At 38.2% G+C, this 23,430-nt stretch overlaps 1 protein-coding gene across 1 annotated transcript in view; it reads left to right on the top strand.

Moving 5' to 3' along the window:
• The window catches only part of SORCS3 (sortilin related VPS10 domain containing receptor 3), a 535,825-nt gene that overhangs the window by 223,219 nt on the left and 289,176 nt on the right, over positions 1–23,430 (top strand). Inside the window, exon 3 of the mRNA XM_087932777.1 lies at positions 12,468–12,567. Coding sequence (XP_087788903.1) covers positions 12,468–12,567 — 100 coding nt within the window. The remainder of the gene's footprint in view (positions 1–12,467; positions 12,568–23,430) is intronic.

Genomic DNA, 23,430 nt, shown 5'->3' with positions numbered 1-23,430 from the left:
ATGGCCCCCACCCCAAATGGTGAGGCATCACAAGTAACAGTCAAGGGGAGTGTCTCGTTATATTGAATTAGCACTGCATCAGAGGTAAGGAGGTCTTTTACTTGTTGGAAGGCATGTTCCTCCCGACGTCCCCAAATCCAGGAAGCCCTTTTATCGAGTAGTCTATGAAGGCGCTCTGCAACAGTCACCTTCTGGGATAGGAAAATGTTATAAAAGTTAATAAGTCCCAGGAAGGCTTGGAGGTCAGTTTTGTTTTTAGGTCTTGGGGCATTTTTGATAGCTGCCAATTTCTTTTCTGTAGGCTGGATTCCTTGTTTGTCAAGGAGGTAGCCAAGAAACTCCACCCTTTCTGTGCATAGCTGGCACTTTTCCTTCTTAACCTTGAGGCCAGCATCTTTGAACCTTTGTAGGACTGTTCTGAGGCGTTTCTCTAATTGACTTTTTGTTGGGGCTGCTATTAATACGTCATCAAAATAGGGCACGACACCTTTTATACCTTGTAATAGTCTCTCCATCAGGCTTTGAAAGATGCCTGGGGCTATGCTTACTCCAAACTGGAGCCTGTTGCATTTGAATGCACCGCGATGTGTGACTATAGTTTTGGCTTCTGCAGTCTCGGAATCAACTGGCAGCTGTTGATACACTTGGGCCAGATCTAATTTTGCGAATATTCTGCCACCCCCAAGTGAATGCAGGAGATGCTGAATGACTGGTACTGGTTAGGCGCTCTGCTGTAGCGCATGATTGAGGGTGGCCTTGTAGTCACCACAGATTCTCAAGGACCCATCAGGCTTTATGGGGGTGACAATTGGTGTCTCCCATTGGGCGTGGTCAATGGGTTCTAACACTCCTTGTGCAATTAATTTGTCCAGTTGCTCATCAATTTTGGGTTTGAGAGCAAAGGGAACTCGGCGTGGCTTTAGGCGAATGGGCGCAATGTCGGGGCGAAGATTAAATGAAATAGGGGACCCCTTCTCCTTGCCTAAGCTTTTGCTGAACACTTCTCGGAAGTCGTGGACGAGAGCTGCCTCCCAGTCATCGTCTTCAGTATGATGGATGCCTGCCATTCTGATTCCTAATGGCACGAACCACTGAAGGCCCAATAGACTTGGCCGGTCTCTGTCTACGATGGTGAGTGGTAGAATTGCATTATGTCCCTTGAAAGAGACCTGGAAATGGTGGGTACCTGCGACTGGAATCCGGTTGCCTTGATAATCTTTCACTGCTGAGGTCTTGGCGTCAGATGTTGGGGATCAATTGCTTGAGTGTTTTCCAGGATACCATGGATAGTGATGACCCAGAGTCGACTTCCATGATGCACGGTTTATTTTCAATGGTGACCTTTACACGGATTTTTTTAGTGTCAAGCGATGAAGCGTGGCCGATGGTGATGGTTTGATGAGCTTCTTCTCGTCTGGGTGTGCCGTTAAACCTCCGGGGTCTGCTGTACTGGTTCCACTGGTTGCTAGGGCAGTCCCTCTGTGTGGTGGAGTTGCCATCATTCCTTTTTGGGCTGCTCCTTCTCCGTCTGGGGCTGGAATTTCTTATGTTTCTGCATACTTTTGCAATATGCCCTCGTTTTTCGCAAAAACGACACATGGCGTCTAAGAATCTGCATTCAGATCGAGGATGGTTTCCCCCGCATCCGATGCATTTGTAGTTGGATTTACGACCTCGCTGGTTCCGTTGCTCATGTTCTGACTGGAGTCTGTGGACTTCTTCCTCCTCGCTGTCTGAGGATGACTAGACATCTTCATGATGGGTGGTCGATGTGTACTTGTCTGAAGGTTTCCCAGTATCGTTGGTGGGTTGGTGGTTGGCTCCGCTGGTTTAGTGCATTCGTGCTGCTGATTTATGAGTGACTTCAGCTGTGGTGGCATCTGCTATGGCATCTGCAAGCAAGATGTCTCCCTTGGCCATGATCTTGCTCTGGACAGTTGGATCTCTAAGGCCAAGTACGATTCGGTCTCTCATGGCTTCTTCGAGATTGGCGAAGCCACATAAACCGCCCAGGTTCCTCAGGTCTGCCACGAAATCCCAAACTCTCTCACCTTCACGCTGGTTCCTCTGATAGAACTCGTGTCTGCGAATGAGAGTTGGTACTGCTGGGGCGTAATGGTTGTGCAGGATGGGAGCAAGGGCGTCCCAATCCATGGTTTTAACTTCAGCTGGTTTCGCTAAGGCTTTAGCCATCTTAAAAACGGCTGGTCCATAATGGGTTAGAAAAATGGCTCGTTTCTTGATGGGCGTGGCATCTTTGAGATTGTTGGACTCTAGGAACATTTGAAATCTGTGCATATATGAGTCCCAGTCTTCGCTAGCTGGATCGAATGGGGCGGGTGGTATAGCACTGCTGGCCATGTTGCCATCATTGTGCTCTGTCAGCCACATGCTCCTTCAGCTAGCTCAGTTCTAGTAGACTTCATTGCCTCCGCATCCCATCCTCGTCACCAGTATTAGATCTGGGAGGATGGTTCATGAACGGAGGCAAGACTCAGATAACAACAACAGCTCTTTATTAGTGACTTCAGATCTGAGCGAACTATCCCAGCCGCAGTAGCCCCTTATATAGGGCTGGCTGCAGCTAGGCAGCCAATGAAAGCAGTTTGAGTTTGCCGCTCTTGGCAGGGCCAATCGCGGCAGCCCGTTTACTAGCCAATCGCATCAGTCTGTGGCGACCAATCACGATCTGCTATTCGCGGGCCAATCAGAGTTGCAGGCTTTTGAGCCTGCTAGTTCGGAACACTTATAATACACACTATATTCTTAAAAAAGAAAGAAAGAAAGATTGTAAATATATGTAATTATAAACCCTCATTCCATTCTAGTTCAGTTCTGTCATTAATAATCATTAAAATCTTAACATCTTTAACACTTCTTTTCAATTAAATATCATACTTCCTTAAAAACACATATAATCTCCATAATTACTTTTTTCCCTTATTTCTTTTCACATGTTTTATAAATCATTAAATATACCCTTTGTTACATTTATTTATTGACAAGCATTCCACTGAATTACGATAGCTATTTTATCAGACATTTTAATCATACATTGTTTCATATTTTCTAAAATTATTTCTGTTTCTAATATAACCATACTATCTTATGTACCTTTGCAGAATCCCTTTTTTCATTAAGTTTTCACCCATTATCTCTAAATAGGCCCTGTTTCTCTATATTTTGCTTCTGTCCTTTATAACTTCTTTTCCTTTCTTTTTTCCCTCTCATCTTCTCCTTCCCCTTTTTACCCCCTTGTTTCTCTAGTTCTAATTTCTCTCTTCTGCATTTCCCTCTTCTGCTGCTTTCTGATTTTATACTTATTTTTCACTCTATTTGTTTTTTGGAGTTGTTTTTCCAAATCTTCAACTTTCCATTCTCTTTCCCCCCTTTCCTCCCCCCACCTCTAAGATTACTTGTTCATTAAAGATGGCTTCTTCTTTGTCGCAATCTTCTTTTTCTGCAGGCATTTCTTGTTGTTTCTCATAATTCCAAATTTCCATTTTTAAAAAACTAAAAGACGAAGCCAAAAGAACCTCTCCCTTCTCGTGCATCTTCTTTGTACTTTTTAAGTTCCATTTTCAGTTCTTCTAAAAGTGGTGCCATTTTAAACACTTTTAAACAACCACCCGATTGATTTTAGTCATTCAAAACAATAACCAAGAATCCAGAAATCATCAAGTAATCCAGATAGCCCTGAGTTATATCTTCTTATTTCTTTTTTGACTTTCTCTTCCTGGGGTTTTTGTTGTGAGATTTCAGTTAGAATGTATCTTTTGGAAGTCTTGTTGAGATTTTGCTGTAAGTTCTTTTTTTTAATTCCAGGCAGTCTCCTCCCTTCCAGATCCTACCCTTTTATTCTTTTTCTCTCCTTTCCTGTTTTCAAAAGCTTTTAATTATCCAGAAATCTTTGTTATCCCTTTGACTTTTTATTTTCATCATTAAATGCCTATTGATGTCAAAGTGGATTTTTTTCCAATTTCTTGCATAAGTCTCTTAGCTGTCAGTATAGGAAAAGGAGAAAACCAAATCTTTTCCCCTTTCTCTCTCCTTTGCAGCTTAAAAACCTTCTTGGGGAACAATGTTATTGTTTTTTAATAGTTTCAGTTCCAGGGTACCTTATTTGTTGCTTTTGCTGTTTGACCTGGTCAACCAAAACTTTCTCTTCTTATCTTCCTCCTGCACATTCTTTTCCGGTCGAGTTCTTCTTTGTGGTGGCCATTTCTGACCACCGCTGCAACCATCTTCGAGAAAGGGAATAATGGCGGCTCTCCTCAACCCTGCAGGTAGTATGCCCGCTCTTCACCACCTCTATGGGGTGGCTTAGCCCCCAAACCAGCCGTCTCGAGGCACTCCAGCAGCGAGCACGGATTGAAGCCTCGCAGATACGAGGTTTCAGTCTGTCGCTGAAGAAGCTCAACCCAGAAGCCGCCTTTATTATTTTTAAAAATAACCCCAAGGCAGTGAACTTACCTAATACTTCTTATTTTTCCCACAACAACAGGTGGTGACTGGCCAAAAATCACCAGTCAGTTTTCATGTCTAAGGCAAGACTAGAACTCATGATCTCCTACGTTTTTGCCTCAGTATTAATATTGGAAGCAGTAAAGCAGTGGTTCCCAAACTTTTTCAGTCCACTGCCCCCTTGGTGCTACAAATTCATCTTCAGTGCCCCCCCACCCAGGGGTGGGATTCAAATTTCTGTGGGCATGGCCTAATTTGAGGGTATGTCTTGCTGCTCATGTGACTGGGTGGCGTGACTTGCTGGCTGGGCATGGCTTGCTGGTCATATGATGGAGTAGGTGTGATTTGTCGGTCATGTGACTCGGTGGGTGTGGCCAGGTGACTGGCAAACCAAATACAAGTGGTCCTCACTTAATGGCCAGTTGTTTAGCAAGTGTTCTAATTTATGACTGGCCTCCCCAGAGATACTTGACCCGTTTTTGGAGTTTTGAGAGCCATGCACACACATACACACACTCTCCCTTCTAACCCTGCTGGAGCAGGTCATTGCACTAGAATCAGCAAACCATCTCTGATTAGATTCTAGCAGTGAATAAAATCTAATCAGAGATGCTTTGCCAATTCTTGTTGATTTGTTTTGTTTGTATCTCATTATTTTATGTTGCTGAATTGCATTGACATGTGTGTCCCTTCCTGTGCACAACCTAGAAGCTCTTGTGATTCTTTGCAGCAAAAATTACCAACCTCTGGCTTTGCTCTAATTTTCAAACATGCCGACACTGCCGCGTTCTAGGTGCCGGTCCCACAGGTCCACCCCATTGAGCCCACGACATTGGAGGGACCTGCCCAAGCAAGTCAAGTCAATGGGGTGAGCCTGAGAGAGGGAAAGAGAGAGAGAGAAGAGAGAGAGAGAGAGAGAGAGAAGGAAGAAAAGAAAGAGAAAAGGTAAAGAAAGAAAAGGGGACAAAAAAGAGGGGGGATAGAAGGAAGGGAAAGAAAGAAAAAGAAATAAAGAAGGAGGGAGGGAGGGAAGAGAAAGATAATGAGATATCTATTCTAGTCCAATCACCTGCTCCAGCAGGGTTAGAAGGGAGTGTGTGTGTTTGTGTGTGTGTGTGGGTTCTCCTTGTAATTTACCAGTACATTTTGGTTTTGCCTTCTTCAGAATTGGCACTGTAATACATTGGGGAAAAGTAATTTTTAGGGTGGAGATCTGGTCCAATGGATCTTGTTTAAAACCTCAACAAAATGTGAGACTTTCCTGATAGTCTTGACCATGTTTTGTCCACAAAACCTTTAATAGAAGCCAAAGAGGTTTCAATGTGCTGGCAAAGATGTTTCAATGTGGAAAAGGGCCTCAGTCTAAACTAGGCCTCATTTCAATCAGATGCATCAGATCTCTCTCTCCCTCCCTCCCTCCCTTCCTCCCTCCCAGACTGGCTTTGCTCTACTTTCCCAATGTGCCTGCAGGGCTGGCGCTTCGAACATGGATAGATGGATGGATGGATAGAGAGACAGACAGACAGACAAGTAGGTAGGTAGGTAGGTAGATTGGTAGATATATAGATAGAAAGGCAGGCAGGCAGGCAGACCTTTTGGATGAATGTATGGATAGGTAGGTAGGTAGATAGGTAAGTAGATTGGTAGGTAGGTAGGTAGACAGAAATACGAGTAGGCAGGCAGGTAGGTAGGTAGGTAGGTAGGCAGGAAGGCAGGCAAACAGACAGACATTTTGGATGGATGGATGGATGGATGGATAGATAGATAGATAGATAGATAGATAGATAGATAGATAGATAGATAGATGATAGATAGATAGATAGATAGATAGATAGATCAATCTATATTGGTAGGTAGGTAGGTAGGTAGTAGCTAGGTAGACAGAAAGGCAGGCAGACAGACAGGTAGACGTATGTATGGATGTACGGATGGATGGGTGAATGGACAGACAGATGGACGGACAGACAGACAGACAGACAGACAGACAGACAGAATGCAACAGCAGTGGCACTTTGAGAAAATAGAGCAAAGCCAGAATGGGAATTGAAGTCCACACAAGTTGCCAAGGTTGAGAAACATGGGCTGAATATATCAACCCAGCCATTCTGGTTTAGAGTTTAGCAGGCTGTTTGATTCTGGTTTGTCAATGAATAAACCATGGCTAAGATCTTCCTGCTCCTTAATGCAGCTGCCCTTCTGTCCCTTCTGCAGCCCCCTGCAGCTGCCCCTCTGCCCCTCCTCCAGCCCCCTTTGGCATCCAATTTTGCAATGCCAACCTCCCCAGGGCAGCGATGCAGCCAACCTCACCCTCTTTGCTTCAACCCAAGGTCCACTTCCATCGGGCCAAGCAAGGGGAGGTACTCTGCACACACTCAGAGACTTCCAACTTCAGTGAAGTGTTCCGCCCATCTTTATGTTCTGCCCAGGAGGAGGAAGGTGTGCAGAAAGCAGCCCAGACCAGTAGAGGCGGAGAGAACAATCTCTTAGAAACTAAGCAAGCAAGTGCTGGGCTCAGTCGGAAGAACCGGGCTGCAGAGAGAGGCTAGGTTCTAGGTCCGGGAGGGCCACGTAGAGCCGAGCCAAACCGAACCAAGCCACATGCCTTGGAGAGCCGCAGCTGCACCCACCCGCATCCTGCGTGCAAGCCCAGCTGGCTGGAGAGGTAGAGGCTGGGTGGGTGCTGCACACTCCCTTGTTCTTTGGGGAAGGGGCCCTAATGCCAGACCACCGACCCCTTCTACTGCGTGCCTTGGGAGGGTTTTGCTTTTGGGGTTTCTGGCGCACCTCTGCCACTTCCACCAGAGAGGGCAGCATGCAAGCTAAGGTGCCCTCTTTCCACCACCTCCCACCTCCACCCCCCAGGCTTGGCAAGGCTCACTGCACGTGGGTTCCGCATTCGAGGTGCCAGCTACGGAGCGATGAAACAGTCAATGGGCTGCGTGGCCGGCAGATAGTGAGCCTGTGGGGCTGGCACCTCAAACTCCCCCCTGCCAGTCTTAGCGCCCCCCTGCTGGCCCCCTTGCTTCTTACTGTCCCTCTAAGGCATCCCATTGCCCACCAGGCGGTGGTACTGCCCACTTTGGGAACCACTGCAGTAAAGGGATATTTTAGAATGAAATCAGTATGAGGAATAATTATCCATTATTCAATTTACTGTCAACATGTAGGCAAGGCAAAACAAACTGGTCATCAATTTAAATCATTACAGGTAATCCTTGACTTACAATAGTTCGTTTAGCAACTGTTCAGAATTACAGTGGCACTGAATAAAGTGACTTATGACCATTTTAACACTTGACTATTGCAGCATCCCCACAGTCAGGTGATCACAATTCAGATGCTTGGCAGTTAATTCATATTTATGACTGTTGCAGTGTCCTAGGGTCACATAATCACCTTTTATAATCTTCTTACAAGCAAAGTCAATGAGGAAACCAGATGCCCTTAACAATTGTGGTACTGACTTAACAACTGCAGTGATTCACTTAACAACTGTGGCAAGGAAGGTTGTAAAATGGGGGGAAAATTCATTTAACTAATGTCTCACTTAGCAACAGAAATTTGGGGCTCAGTTATGGTCATAATTTGAGGATTAGCTGCATGTTACATTTATCCAACAAATGAATTTCTAAAGTCTCTTGTTTTAATTGTGTAAATCTGATTGCTTCCATTCGTAAACTCTTGCTGGTAGGTTAGCTTGAAGAAAAGTATTAGTGCTCATGCCATTGCAAAAGCTTTTATATATTTACCCATTTAGAACTGGATGATCCTGTGAATCTATAGCTATTGGATTTTTCACTAGTATTTGTTTAATTCATCCCACATTACCAGTATTCAGCTTTACACATTAGGAAACTCTAATTCCAAGCTGTTTTTTTAAAAGGGATATTACTTCTCAGCAATAAACCTGCTCCTGGTACCAAGATAGATAACTACAGTATAGAATTTGGATTCTAGCCAATGGAGTTTTCCAGCTTGACCTGACCCTTTTAAAAATTAAAAGCCAGTTGTTACAATTGGCTTAAGATATAATATTATAGGAAGTAGCAGTAGTATCCTATTGATCTCACAATTGCTCTTCCAATTTCCAAATAGTGTATGTCGCTTTACTGTTACATATCTCGTTTTGTTTTCTTATGCAGTGAATATTAAGAATTACTGTTCTCTGTTTTCTGTACTACAACAAGAAACTGAAGGGAATACGTAGTAACCAGAGACTATAAGAAAGAATTTAAAATAACAGAACGGTGGTGTAATAATATACCACACTTATTTTAGGCATTATTTCATGTTCAGTTAATAATTTTGTGTGATCAATCCAGCAATGAGGGATGGGTCTCTTCACTATTCCAATTACATTGACAATTTAAATCAATAGATACATTCACCTCAGGATTGTCTATAACTTCCAGCCTTTGTTTACATGTGAAACATTCCATGAGATCCTACATTATCAGAGTTCTACCTCACAAAAAGCAATAATATGTAGAGATAGGATCTTCTTTGGAGATGTTGTGATGGCTCCCTCTGGTGCTGGCTTGGATGACAAAGAAATTGATGGCTCCAGGGACCAGGGGAACATGAAAGACTCTGTGGCTGAATCAGAATGATCAAGGTGAAGCCATGCCAAGAACTTTGTGGGATCCAAGAGGGACTAGCTGGAAGCTAGAAGCAGCTGCACAGTGCAAAAGAGAAGTTGCTGCCCCTGCCTGATCCCAAGTTGTGCAGAGAGAGGTACAATGGAGGTTATTGATGTTACTTACAAGGAGGCAGCATTGCCCCTCCTAATGAGGCATGCAAGTCAGCAACTATTTTCTTTTATCCTTGGAACTTGGAGACTGGTTGGAAATCTATCCATCCCTGAAAGTCCATGATTCATTGCCTTGAACTCATTGAGACTCTGTTGCTGTTGTTGTGCCTTGAACAAATTGAAGTCAAGTTGCTGTCATCATGCCTTGCATGCATTGAAATCAAATTGCTTTCACTGTGCTTTGAACCCATCAAAACCAAGTTGACTTCCCCATGCCTGGAGTCTGGAGAGTCATGGTTGCTTTCAGTAGTTTCTGTGCCCTGCTCAGAATTCATTCCATGCTGGTGCTGCCCCTCTCCATGCCTTAGGTGCAGAAGAAACTGAGGCTTGCCTTATTCCATTGCTGTTAACTTATGGTCACTTATAACTGACTCTAAGGACTGCACTATGTGACCTGGGAAGAACTAGTGTATTCCTGGGAAATGACTTATAACTGACTCTAAGGCTTTGTGATGGGGAATAACCATAGGATGCTTTTGGAATACCTTGATTGTGATGTGCATGTGTAAACTGGACAGTACAGATGTGCTATAAGCATAGAAGTATCTCTCTCCTTAAGTCACCAATACAAGTAGAAGAAAGAAAGAATTGCTCACCGTCTTCCACTTTCTAGCCTGGTGCCTTAACAATAGACTAAACTTATTGATTTAACAGTTTTTAATACAACAAAACATTCCTATAGAATACTTAATAATTGGATGTTAGAATATATTATATTAAATGTTCAAAAGTATAGAGACACATGGAATAAGGACCTGAAGTATCAATTAGATACAAATTAGGAAATTTCCCTAATTTAAATATATATAATTATTTCAAATTCATATTTCTTACCTACTGGACAATAATGCATATCTTCCAGTATGAACTGAGGAGTTCAGGCAGTTATTGTACTTGTGGTGATAAAAATGTATCACTGCTTGTGTGTTATTTCCTGTGCTCTAGTGGCTCCTTTTGAGACAGAAATTATTTCGCATATTGATTGTGCTCTGGAAGGTCAGTGGTTATTGTAGATGCTCGTGTTCTTTTCAATTATAGACTACAGTTTGAAACTTAGAGCAAGACAATGAAAATTGATATTTTCTGCTTCTGTAATTAAAATAAAAAAAAAACTACAAGGTTGGAAAGAAATCTAATTTTTGCCAGTCATTCAATGGTACAAAGGACTTATCTCTTTTTCTATACTAAAATAAGCATTTTCTAGAAGAACCGTTTTTGCAGAACTATTTAGAAAATTAGATCTCAAACACCAATGTATATGTATAATTTTCTATTTGTATTACATTTAAATAGAAATAAATATTGGATTGTAAATGTGTAGCATGACATGAATGTAGATTTGTATAAGAAGAAATATGCTTCTGATGTTTTTCTATTTTCCTTGATGCTTTTATAAAAATTAAAAACATAGTACATGAATGTTTATATTAATTAGAGAATAAATGAACCATATAAGCTCAACTAACACAGTCATAAACTACCATGTAATATGGTAATCAGCCTTTTTTTCATCCTTGCTACTTGTATCTACAATATGATATTTTGGAATTGAAATTCCGGGGGACTAATTTTTTTCCTGTGACTTTTGCCATTTTGAATGAGAAAACATCAAGGAAGATCCTGTCTCCATATTCTGTGGATAAAGATAAAGATTGCCAGTTTTCTTTTAGAAGATAAAGTAAACCTATCTTTTCTTTGAAATTACAAACAAGATCAATAATAAGAAAAAAGAGAAGGCATAGAGGAGAAAGTCCTTTGAGATAGGACCAGGAATTTTCAGCTGCTCAAACAAGCAACTTAGTTCTCTAGATCACCTGTTACATCCTCAAATTTTTCAAGGGGAAAAATTTAGTGACACAATTGGGACCAACAACTTGGTCATTAAGTGAGACAGTTTCTGAGTGAAACTTAATTGAGTGTACAATATTATTTCAACTTTACAGACCTGTGAAGGTCATAAATGCAAGAATTTGTTGCAAAGTTACTTTTTGAAGTGTTGTAACTGTGAACAATCATGAAATAAGGACTACCTATATTGCTTTTCTTCTCAGGTAGAAAAAGCCCCCTGGCATGGAACCTTTGAGTTTCAAACTTGTAACTTTATATGTATAATAATTTTCATGTCACTACTCATAGGCATTTACTATTTTAAAACAAACAAACCAGGAGCCATAAAATAAGTGAAATTTCACAGAATTTGATACAACATACAAAGTCAAGATAGCAATAATTGGTTCCCAGAGGTATCTGGGAACACTTCTCCATTTGATATAAACCCCAGAATCTTAAGCCTAGTAAATAACTTTAATGTATTTATCACTATCCTATAAACATATATGGAATGGATACACGACAGCCTGAATATTTTTAGAGTCGGGTAGAGTATTCCAGACATTGATATGGTCTAATCAGATTTAGATATCCTGTTCTTCATTTCTCTGGCAGGAAAACACCTACAAGTTAAGTCTTTGTATGGAAAGTTCATTCTTTGGAGAACCTCAGTTTAGAGAAAACAACAACAACCTTGTTTTAACTTTGTTTTCTAGTTATCTGATTAGGTATTCTCTTGTTACAGGGTGCATTCTGACCTGTTCTGGTGTGTATGAATTCACTCATTTATAGAAGGGATTAGGAACCTGTAGTGGTCATCACTGAAGAAATGGAAAGATCTTGTCCATTTTTCTCTTTTTAAATTGTAGTTTCTGTTGTCCTCCCATCTCTAAAATCATTTTTGGTAAAAGCTGCAAAGTGAAGTGGGAATTAATAAAAATCAACCTTTCTTCCTGTAAGGGAGCCCAATAAGCATAAATGTGCTCATGAATTATCTAAATTTAACCTACTACTTCAGAAAGTAAATTCAGCTAGATACCACACACACTAAAACAATTGCTGACATTTGTCATTTGTTTAGTTGCATGGAATAAAAGACTGATTCAAGGAATATTCAAAATAAAACTGATTTTGACTTTTTACTGAAACTAGAATAAAGGAATTGGTGTTTTATGGGTTTAATAATTAGAAAAAGTAAAATATGAGAATGAGTAGTCCTTCTTTATAGGAGTTACACATAAATTTATCATTTGTGTTTCCTTAAAGAGTTTGGAGGCTACTTCTTTTTCTATTTTCTATTCATCACTTTCCTTTACTCTTTATTTCTTTTCTGAAATCACTAAATGTATTATTTTCATTTCAGGTCCACAGATTATGGTACAACATATGAAAAGCTAAATGACAAGGTGGGACTAAAGACTGTGCTGAGTTATCTTTACGTCAGTCCTACTAATAAGAAAAAGGTAAGGAAGCTATTTCTCAACAAGTAACAAAGTGAAAAATAAAAAAGCTTCATTCACATATTTGACTGTTCCAGATCTAAATCAAGAACATAAAGTAAGTTGAAGATTATTTTTTAAAAATGTAGCTTTCTGTAATTAGCATGCTGTTTCCTACGGTTAATATACCAATTAGTATCTAAATTTCAGTTCATATGTCTGGGAATGACTCCCGAAACCTCCACAGAATTTTCTTCATATAAACATGTAAAGACACACAGAATTAGTATAAGCTTGCATACAAATCTAGAGACTAGATTGAATCTTCATCCAAGGGACCAATGGCTTCCATGACTAGTTTCCTTTTTCTAATGTGTTTGAAGAATCTTTTGTTATGTATTTTCATAGTTCTGACAATATGATCCCCTGATTTCCTTTCTGCCTCCCTCACTATTACAGTTCTTTTAGAAGATTTTATGCTTCTTCTTGTTGTTTTAATTATGCCAGGTCTTCCACTTTCTAAATGATACTTTCTCAACCCTAAGAACTTTATTCCTCATGCAACTTCTCAGCATAGTTCATTTATTCTAAATGCTCCATAGAATTCCTAAAATTAGCTTCATTATGCCAATATGCTGCTTAGTTTTAGGCTATGAAGTTAGTTTAGCAATTAATTCTGCACCTCTAATTCAAAATAACCTCATAAGCATATAATTAGATGTTAATGTAGTTATATATGTTTTAATAATGCTTGTCTTTTTAATAGTAACTTTATTAAGAATTATAATTAGAACAGTAAAAACTAATGCAAATTGAAAAAACTAAAAAAATAGAAATGGTAGATGTAGAAAAAAGGGAAAAAATAGAATGAGAAATAGAAAAGAAAGAAAAAATAAGAATTCAGTAAAGAAAATTGAAAGAAATATATATCGAAGTGACTTCCAATCTTCATTGCATAAGTATAAACAATTTTAGTAACTTTTTATCTTTTCTTAAAATACAATAAATACAATCTTGTTCTTGTCCAGAAGGGCCAGTCTATTTGCTGGATCGTTATTCCACTGCAGTTAGTTGTTGGTTCTGCTTTTCGTGGAGCCATTTTCACTGTGCCATTTCTTTACTGGAAGTCAATAATACTCATTTTAACTGAAGGAGTTTTCAGTAAAATAAGCAGAAGGGAAAAATAATGTATGATATAATCTTCCTCTGAACTATGACAAGTTTTACTCCTGCTAATAGCTTACACATTAGTTTAGTACTTGTCATTTCATTGCCTTCTGGTTAATGGGATATAGACAACACCATATGAAGAGCCGTGGTGACACAGTGGTGAGAATGGAGTATTGCAAGCTACTCTGTTAACATTGCCAGGAGTTTGATTCCTTTGATCCTGACTGGCTCAAGGTTGACTCAGTCTTCCATCCATCTGAGGTCAGTAAAATGAGGACCAGATTGTTGGGGAAAATATGGTCACTCTCTAAACCATTCCGAGAGTGCTGTAAAACACTGTGAAGTGGTATATAAGTCTAAATGCTATTGCTGCTGCTATGTGCAAAATATTCTCTTAATTCGAGGTCCTAACTTGAATAGAAAAGGGTCAGCATGCTTGGGTAAAATTCAGTATTTATTGTACCTAGAGGCATATAGGCTTGAATTGGAACAAATTGACTAGTATTGTCCTTCTTAGGAAAAAAAATGAAGCATATTGACATAGGTTCAACTCATATTAGTAATTTAGTCTTCTCTAAAACTGTTGTGCAAAAGCTACAAAAAGCAAAAAGGTCAATATCTAGATGCCTGTCCATTGATGAATTGTGGCATACAAAAGATTACAAACAGTGGTGGGATTCAAATTTTTTTACTACTGGTTTCTGTGGGTGTGGCTTGGTGGGTATGGCAGGGGAAGGATACTGTAAAATCTCCAGTCAGAGGTGGTATTTGCCGGTTCTCTGAACTACTCAAAATTTCTGCTACCAGTTCTCCAGAACTGGTCAGAACCTGCTGAATACCACCTCTTATTACAACTTGAATTACACCAGAAGTAAATGGTGAACAATTAAATTAATTTATAAAATTAATTGAAGAAAAATAAATGTAGTGGGCATTCAAGAGACTAAGAAAAAAAGGAAAGATTTACATCTGATTAAAAATGGCCTTAAAAAAGTTTTATCTTTTAGATTTGATTCACAATATTAGTTATTCATAATTGTCTTTATAAAAATCAAAGATTCAAAAAGTAAGTATTCCAAGAATTAAAGTCATCAACTATTTTTCAGATTCATCTTCTCTTTGAGTTGCCGACATGAGCTTAATGTTATAATGTTCCATATAAAGTATCAATCATAATATTAACTGATTAATTTACTAATTAGATTAGTTTACTAATCCCTTGAAGTGCTTGCAGGAATGATTTTAGCAAGCAATTGCTATGATCCAAAGAATATAAACTGAAAATCTATGTTGTTCTTTCTTTAGAAATAAATATATTTCAACTACAACTTCAACTACTGTACAGTATTTATAATTGTCTTGCTTTCTATTTCCTTTACTCCATTCTCGATAAAACTTAAAAGTCATGTGCATTTTAATTTAGATTATTAAGGAATATAACATGAAATCCCAGAACCCAGATTTTTGAAACTTGGTGAACTTGTCTTGCCTCTGGAATATCTGATTTGTACATTTTATCCAGAGGTGGTATTCAGCAGGTTCTGACCAGTTCTGGAGAACTGGTAGCGGAAATTTTCAGTAGTTCAGAGAACCGGCAAATACTACTTCTGACTGGAGATTTTACAGTATCCTTCCCCAGCCATGCCCACCAAGCCACGCCCACAGAACCGGTAGTAAAATTTTTTGAATCCCACCACTGATTTTATCCTATTTTGATTAAAAACAAAAGTTACATGTGGAGGTATTGTAAGTATTTATGATTGCTCATGTTAAATAATTAGAAGGTATTGATCTAGTTTGCTCAAGGATGGTAATAGTGGGATTAGTTTCTTTGCTGAGGTTGGACTATCCTTGGCTTCAATGTCTTTGATGGGGTACACAAAGTCAGGGTCTGGCTGGGTAGTTGTCGAAGTTTCTCCCCAGCATTTGGCTTCCCCTTGCTCCTTGCTATATTCAGACATTTTTTGCAGGGTCCCCTGTAGAGTGAAGTTCTTTTCAAAGAAAAAAAAATTCCTCTCCGGGTTGACCTCTATTGCAGATTCTGCTTTATGTAGGCACCGGACTTTTCCCCTTCAACCAATAAGAATGAACTTCTGAAAGCTAGGTGCTTCAAAAAGAATTCTTTATTGAAAGGAAGTTATTGAGGTACTAGCCAAAGCAGAATCTAAGATGTTTCTACACATACAGTAATAGATAAAGGGAATTAGAATCCCTTCCCTTATTTTGATGTGGATTTAGTCAAATAAAGTGGCAACATGTTAATCCCCTGCCTTTTTTTTCTGGGAACATATCTGAGAAAAGTTTCCCAGGAAGTTTATTTCAGAGCTGGAATTTCCAGACATCTGGCTCTAGTCCCCAGTTGTATATCATGTGCAAGTTATACAGATTCAATGCAAGACTTAAGATATTCAGGTTACATCAAAAAGGATTACTTGTACCAATCCCCCCCAGCCCTTCTTCCAGTGAAGAATGGCAGATACACAGATCTGACACTTATCTCAGGGTTTTGCAAATACGATAACAGATTAATGTTACTCTTCAACTATTTGTAAAAAAATACTTTATACTTAAAATCACCCAAAATGTATTCTAATATTAATAGTATTTCAGGAACTTCAGAATTGGTTAATGGTTCTAGACCAAGCTGTGAAATGAAGACATGATTTTATTGAATATATTGTCATTATATCATTCTAGGCAATTCAGATTTCTCATGCAAAAGCTTAAATAGTTTAAAAATGATTTGTAAGAAACAACTACAGATTAATACCAGTATCTGACCCTGTACTCAAAGAATAGTAATAATTTCTCAAAAAAATAATAATCTGGAATTAATATGTTATGTGAATAATGGTCAAAATATATTTCAATCAATAAATGTGCCTTGCAACCTTTAATGTAGGAAATACAATAAACCCATGGCTAAAAATAGACTAACCCCCTACCAAGGATCATACAGTAGCTATTGAATTGTGCTGCAGATTTTTTTACATAATTATTTGCATTTCATAAATAAATTGAAAACAAAATATATGTCCAAAATTAAAGATCAGGAAAATTAAAGCCTCATCATCTTAGGGTAGTCTTTCAGACAAAGTCTATGGATTTATATTTCTTTTCCCTCACCCCATCAATTTTCATTTGGGTAGAGAGCTGATAACATTGCCACAACTATTATTTGCTTCATTTTATTTTTATTTTTTTGCTGCTAACTGGGCAAAGAAAGAACAGCATTTTTTCACTTGTGGAAGCAATGAGGTCCATGATTCCTTGCACTGAAAAATACAGCGGAATGCATATTTTATAAAAGTATTATAGCGCAAAAGAAATAGAACATAATTGGATATGATCCAAGCAACTATACAACTACCCTATAGTTATTCATCCTAAGCACTGTATTATTACTTCCCAGTGCAAAGCTCTCAGTCTTGGTAGCTCTACCTTCTCTCTCCTCCTCCTAAAACAGAATTCCTGATGACTATCACTTATTTTACAGAGGTCAAATATGTTCATAAAATAATTTTCTCATTTATATTCATTAGTAACTTAAGTTTTTGTATAATAGCAATAATTTATTAATCTTGCATGCTGCTTAATGTTGAAAACACAGTGAAATTATTGAGGTCACTGGTTAGAATTTTAAGTACTCTAACATTTTCTAATAGCCATAAATACAATGAATAAACCCTGCTTACAGTCAGTCATGCCCTACTCACCTCCAAATTGGACTATTGTAATGCGTTCTACATAGGTCTGCCCTTGAATATTACCCAGAAGTTTTAGCTGGTATAGAATGCAGCGGTGTGGGTAGTTAGGTGCACTCTTGAAACAGCACATCTGCTCTAAATGCTGCATTGGTTGCCAGTTTCCTTCTGTATCCAATTCAAGGAGTTGTTTTATAACCTTTAAAATCCTTCATGGCATTAGGCTGGGCTATCTGACGGACTCTTATATTAGCCTGCCCCATTAGTACTGGCAGACAAAGCATACTGTAGGCAAAATCAGCTAGGGACCTATATTTGGTGCATCTCAAGAAATGTGCCTTTTCTGCCATGGCACCCACATTATGGAACATTATTTTCTCCTTAACACCCTCCCCCCCAAACACACATAAGTCTAGCTTCATTCTTTTCTATATTTTGGTAATCCCTCAAAATCTGGTTATGTTATGAAGCCTGAGGTTCCCGGGAAACCAGATTATATGCTTTAATGGGTCCAGTCTTATTTTTGCTGAGACGTCCAGTCTTATTTTTTCTTTGCCTAGGATTTGTAGATTGTTTTTATAATAATTATCTTTTGGTATGGATTTTTATATATTTATGCCTGTTGCTTTTATATCTGTTGTTTTATTAGATTGTTGCACACTGCCCAGAGTTGCTTTTTGTGAGATGGGCTAATGTGTTGCATTGTTAAACAGGTAATGAAAAGCTGACTTTTTCAGCAGACCTTATTGGCAGAGTTGTGAACAGTTCCATCTTGTATTTTGAGAATTTATGGAAATGTAGTTTCTGTGTTGTGCAGTACAGTATGTTGTGATTTATATTTATGACAATACTGTATGCAAGTTTAGATATGGACCAAACTCAACAGCATACAAACCCATTAAATAAATGCATCAATTCATGTGATAAAAACAAGTATTCAGAACAAGGGAGACATCTGAACAATGCAATTGTGCTATTTCCATATCCAAATATGTGTGTAAAACCTAGAATGAACTACAGTTATGTGTTTAGCATGTATGGATTATGTAGTCAGGTACAAGAGTGTTCAAACCATTTTCCTGGGTAAAATTTGTGAACTAAATCTAAGTCACTCTTCCTCCTCCTGTGGTTCATCTGAAGGATATTCAGTATTGGTAGTACTGGACTGTTTGCTTGGTGCATGCGTAAAACCTTCTGACCTTTTGTCTAGTATGACTAGATTTAATTTCTTAATGCAGAGCATTAGTTTGTTATCACATCTTAATAATCCTGGTTTCTGTCTCTGTGGAAAGGTTGCTGGATCATGATTCTCAATGGAGAAATAAGGAAGTAGTAGTTAGTAAAAACAAAATATTACACATACTCTTTCCTTATTGATTTATTAGATAGAAGGATAATTATGTCTTAGGTATCCTGCAGAACTACAGTGGGAATTGCCTATCAGGTTTTGTGAGTTCCCCAATGACTCTGTGCAGCTGTTAAATAAGAATTATGAAAGTATTATAATGCCAATTTGATAAATGCTATGTACCTGGGTCAAAAGCAATGCGTCTACAGCTCAATTATAACAAGAAGTATAAGAAGTTCAGCTCTCTTCTTTCCTTTTAATCCAGCAAAACTTATTTGCTCTTATTCTTAAAAAATTAAGATTCTATTTATTTAACCCTTTCAAGCTTCTTTTTCCAAGAAGCTGGTTTGATTCACTGCTTAAATCAGGGGGAAAACATTGCAAAATGTCATGTGATGGCAATGTGATGCGGCAAGTTTGAAACCTGTGGCTTAAATTTATTTATTTATTTGATTCATTTGATTTTTCAATTGCTTACAAGATAATAGGTATAAGTATAAACATGAGTAAGAAAATAGGAAATAGGTACAAATAAATGGGGACAATAGGACAGGGACAGGAGGCAGAATGGTGCACTTATGCATGACCCTTACAGACCTCTTAGGAATGGGGTGAGGTCAATAGTGGATAGTTTGAGGTTAAAGGAGTGGGGGTTTGAGGATGTAACAACCGAGTCAGGTAGTGCATTCCAGGCATTGGCCACTCTGTTGCTGAAGCTGTAGTTTCTGCAATCAAGTTTGGAGTGGTTAACATTGAGTTTTAAATGCTTTATAACTTTTTCAAAAGAGTTAAAAACTAGATCAGATAAATGACTGGTTTTGCTAATTCAATTTCTTAATTATGAAAGAGTGGGAAATACTGAGCTAGATGTTCCATAAAAGCAGAAAAACTGAACAGTGATTTTGGATATTTCTTCATTCATGTTTGTAGACCACACATTCTTCCATTTATCTCTGTACTGAATCATAGCAACTTATACTGAAGTTCCATCTAGGAAAGGGAGCTTAATCATTAATTAGCCTTGGACATTAACAATTATCTGAATTAATTTAATATGGATGCTAAATTAATATGTTTTGCATATTATCATATTGCATGAATTAAATTCTTACAAACTATATTGGCAGTCAAATCCAAAACACATTATGTTTCATTGTGATGAATTCTCCCCAAAATGGTAGCTGAAGTTACTGATCCAGTATTTTCCCATCTAAGTAAAAAGCCACTAATCTAAAGTGACTAATCATTTGGCAGGGAAACACTTATCCCCAGGAGTCTTTTTGGTAGTCTAATAATGTAAAAAATATTGGAAATTAATACATAAATGAATGCACAAAAACAGAGTTATGGGAAACTTGAAACAGGCTATTGTTTCATCAGATGCTTTACAGCCTATTTAACTGTGGACCTCTTTGGTACATTGTTGTCATAACCATGTGGCAAAAAAGTGCACCTAAGGAAATCCTACTTAGATTTGAAAGTTTAAATCTCACTTTTCCCTTTATATTTGTTATGGCTGTTTTGTAATGCCAGAAAGCATATGCTTGATTATTGCCAGGCTAGCAGAGTTCTAAATAACCTGATGCTTTTTAATGTATTCAGACTGCTACATGATCAGCAGTTTCTTGCAGAATTATAATTTCCATTTATAACAGGAAGCTGGAGAGTCTGTAAATCTGAGATTTTCTGCTATGGGACTCTAATAAGGAAAGTATATTCTGAGACATGTTTTTCATTTTATAAGCACACTGCTAACTGTTGATTTGCTTGAGAAACCAAGCAAAGCAGCATCTGGTATAATTTTACTCTGTGTGAGTTATTGTAGTTTGGTCTAAACTAGAAGGTGGATTGAGACTTAGGGATCTGCAACAAATTTTGAAGGAAAGGCATCCATAATGACCTGGCTTTCTCTAGACTATGAATAACCATTCTGGTAATAGCTATCCTGACTGCATGTTTCTTTGTTGGGAGATAAATATAACTCTTCAGTTCCTCCAAGCAAATAAGAGATCGTGCCTCTTATTTTATCTGTTGGGGGAAACAAAACATGATTTTGCACAATTTTCCTCAAAATTTACCAAAATATCATTTTGCTTATTAAGATAAGGAATTGGAATATTTTTGACCAGTGGTTAAAATGATAGGTCTGTTTCAATTTGTGCAAATTCACATCAAATTCAGGCAAAATTTATTGTGTGTGCTTGAGGGTAACATTGAGAGTAACACCTTTGATGAAGACAACAGGATGCTTATCTTGCTCCAGGTAGAAAAATAGGTGTTAAAATTGGTATATAAGAAATGTAAGGAGACAGAAGGTTGGAAAGCTAATTAGAAGTTAACGGGTGGACCATATCAATAGCACAAAATGATATGGTGTAATAAAGAAACTGTCTGAAACTTGAATATAAATAAATATTATTTATTTATTTGTTTGTTTGTTTTAGTACAATTAATCCAAATGACCTTGGGAGCTTAACTTAAAATGGCATGTACAATAAAAATATAAAGAAACAGATTATATTCTTTCAGAAGGCAAATTCTTTGTAACATACAGAACTTTCTGTTGGGATTCAACCATCACCCTGTCCCAGGCCCTGGGAGAGCAGCCAAATTTGCAATGACTTTCTGAGCACCCTCAAGGCAGAAGCTGTATAAATCTCTTGGGAGGTGTTACTCTAAAGCAGGGGTGTCAAACTCAAGGCCTACAGGCTGGATCCAGCCCATGGGATGCTTAGATCTGGCCAGTGGGGCCACCCTGGAACCAGCGAGGGATCAGCCCACAGTGTCTCTGCCAGTGAAAAAGGAGTTCAGTAGGGTTGCAAGAGGCCATTGTACCTAGAAAAGGAGCTCGGGAGCCTGTTTTCATGGGCAGAGCACTTGGGCCACCACATGCATCCCCGACATGAGTGATGTTGAGTTGGCCACCCTGGTCACACCCATCCTGACCCTCCAATGTCAAACACAACTCTGATGCAGCCCTAAATGAAATTGAATTTGACACTCCTGCTCTAAAGGAGGTGCTACCATAGAGAATATATACTTCTTTAGCCCTGATAAACTACATTAATTGAAGTGACATCAAAGCCCAATTTCACTGGACAGGTTAAAAACAGCTGGAGATACATTGATGATCAAATAACTAGGTCTTATATTTGTTTCACCTCCCATGTTTGAAGTTAATGAAGAATATATGAGGCTACCCACTGACATTTTGGAATAGAACTGGGAACATTAGTGTTCTACCATCTATATAGAACTATGCACAAATAATAGAAATATCACAGATGATAATTTCATTTCCATTAAATTCTCTTCTGTCTCTGCTTGAATCTGGACTGTTCTACCTTTCCCTTATGAATAAATCTTAAAATACTGCTAAAGAACTTTCTTCTTTATGCAATCCAGTTAAACAATTGTATTATGAAGTTGCAATTTTCTGGGCCCACCTACTAGTATTAAGTCAGTGCCTGCTTGTCATTTATCATTTCTTAAGTTATCTGTTAACTACATCTCAAAATTAGTGCCATGGAGGAAGAAGAAATTTAGTGTAGCCTAAAACACTTGAACTGGTAGAAGGTTTTTCTAAAATCTTTCCATCCATATTACATTGACATTATTTTGACTGGCATGTGCTACACATTGACATACATTTCTCCAAGCTGAAAGAAAATGTGTTTATAATAATAGAGGGAACAGACTATCACCCCAATGCAGTCTATATTAGAGCCAAAGGGAAGGTATAATAGAACTGTTTTTCTCCTGTCTTTTATTTCTAATCTTTTTCCTAAGGCTCAACAAAATACATTTACTGTGGAACTGCTAACTATTCAACTCAGACTAATGGAAGGCTATATTACCTGAGCTTCCAGTTGAATTGAAGCCTCTTCAATCTTATGCAGTGCCCATTAGTCTCACAAGGCCATTTCTCTTGCTAGAGGCAAAGGGTACCTAAGCAGGATATCTTACTTCTGCTGGAAACTTCACAATCTGATGAAACAACAGCAAAGAACTTAAATGTATTAGTTAAAGAGAATTAACAAATAACTTTCTTCAGAGAAAATAAAACATAGAGAACTGAAGTAATAAGCATTTTCTCAACTCAAAGGTAAAGATTTTTATTCAGGAAAGATAAAATGTACAGTCATGTGAAATTTAGAGTCTTTTGTTAGATTGCCGTTATTAGATTTATGGGGAAAAAAGCCAGTTGTTCAACTACTAAACCATGACTGATTTGACAAGAACATTGTCATAATCATGAAACTTCCTTTAGGTATCTGGTTGCATTATGTTGACATGGTAGTAGGACATTATTTTGCATATAATCTTTCACTGGCTGGCATGAGAAACATAATTTGCATTTTAGCAACTTGGAGTAGTTCCTAGTTAATATTGTTCTGCTCCTCTACTCAAGATTGCTGAAACCACTTTCAGACTGCTTTATAGTTTTAATAACAATAAAAATGCAATAAATGGGAACATGCAGGGGACAATTCTCTTGATGTAAAAAAATCATTGCCATATTGAGCATGCTAATTTGGGATGTAGCCCTATTATGTATCAGTGTAAATTTATAGGCAGTATATGAATGCATGAATGTTTTTATGTATCTGTTCTTTTCTTTCATCAATACAAGAAGCATAGTTAGACATGAAGCATTTTAAGCAG

The sequence above is a fragment of the Pseudonaja textilis genome, chromosome 4 (genome assembly GCF_049901715.1).
Source record: "Pseudonaja textilis isolate UNSWEBS1 chromosome 4, rPseTex1.2, whole genome shotgun sequence".
NCBI lineage: Eukaryota > Metazoa > Chordata > Lepidosauria > Squamata > Elapidae > Pseudonaja > Pseudonaja textilis.
The sequence above is the reverse complement of the archived record's forward strand: the minus strand, read 5'-3'. Positions and strand labels throughout refer to the sequence as shown.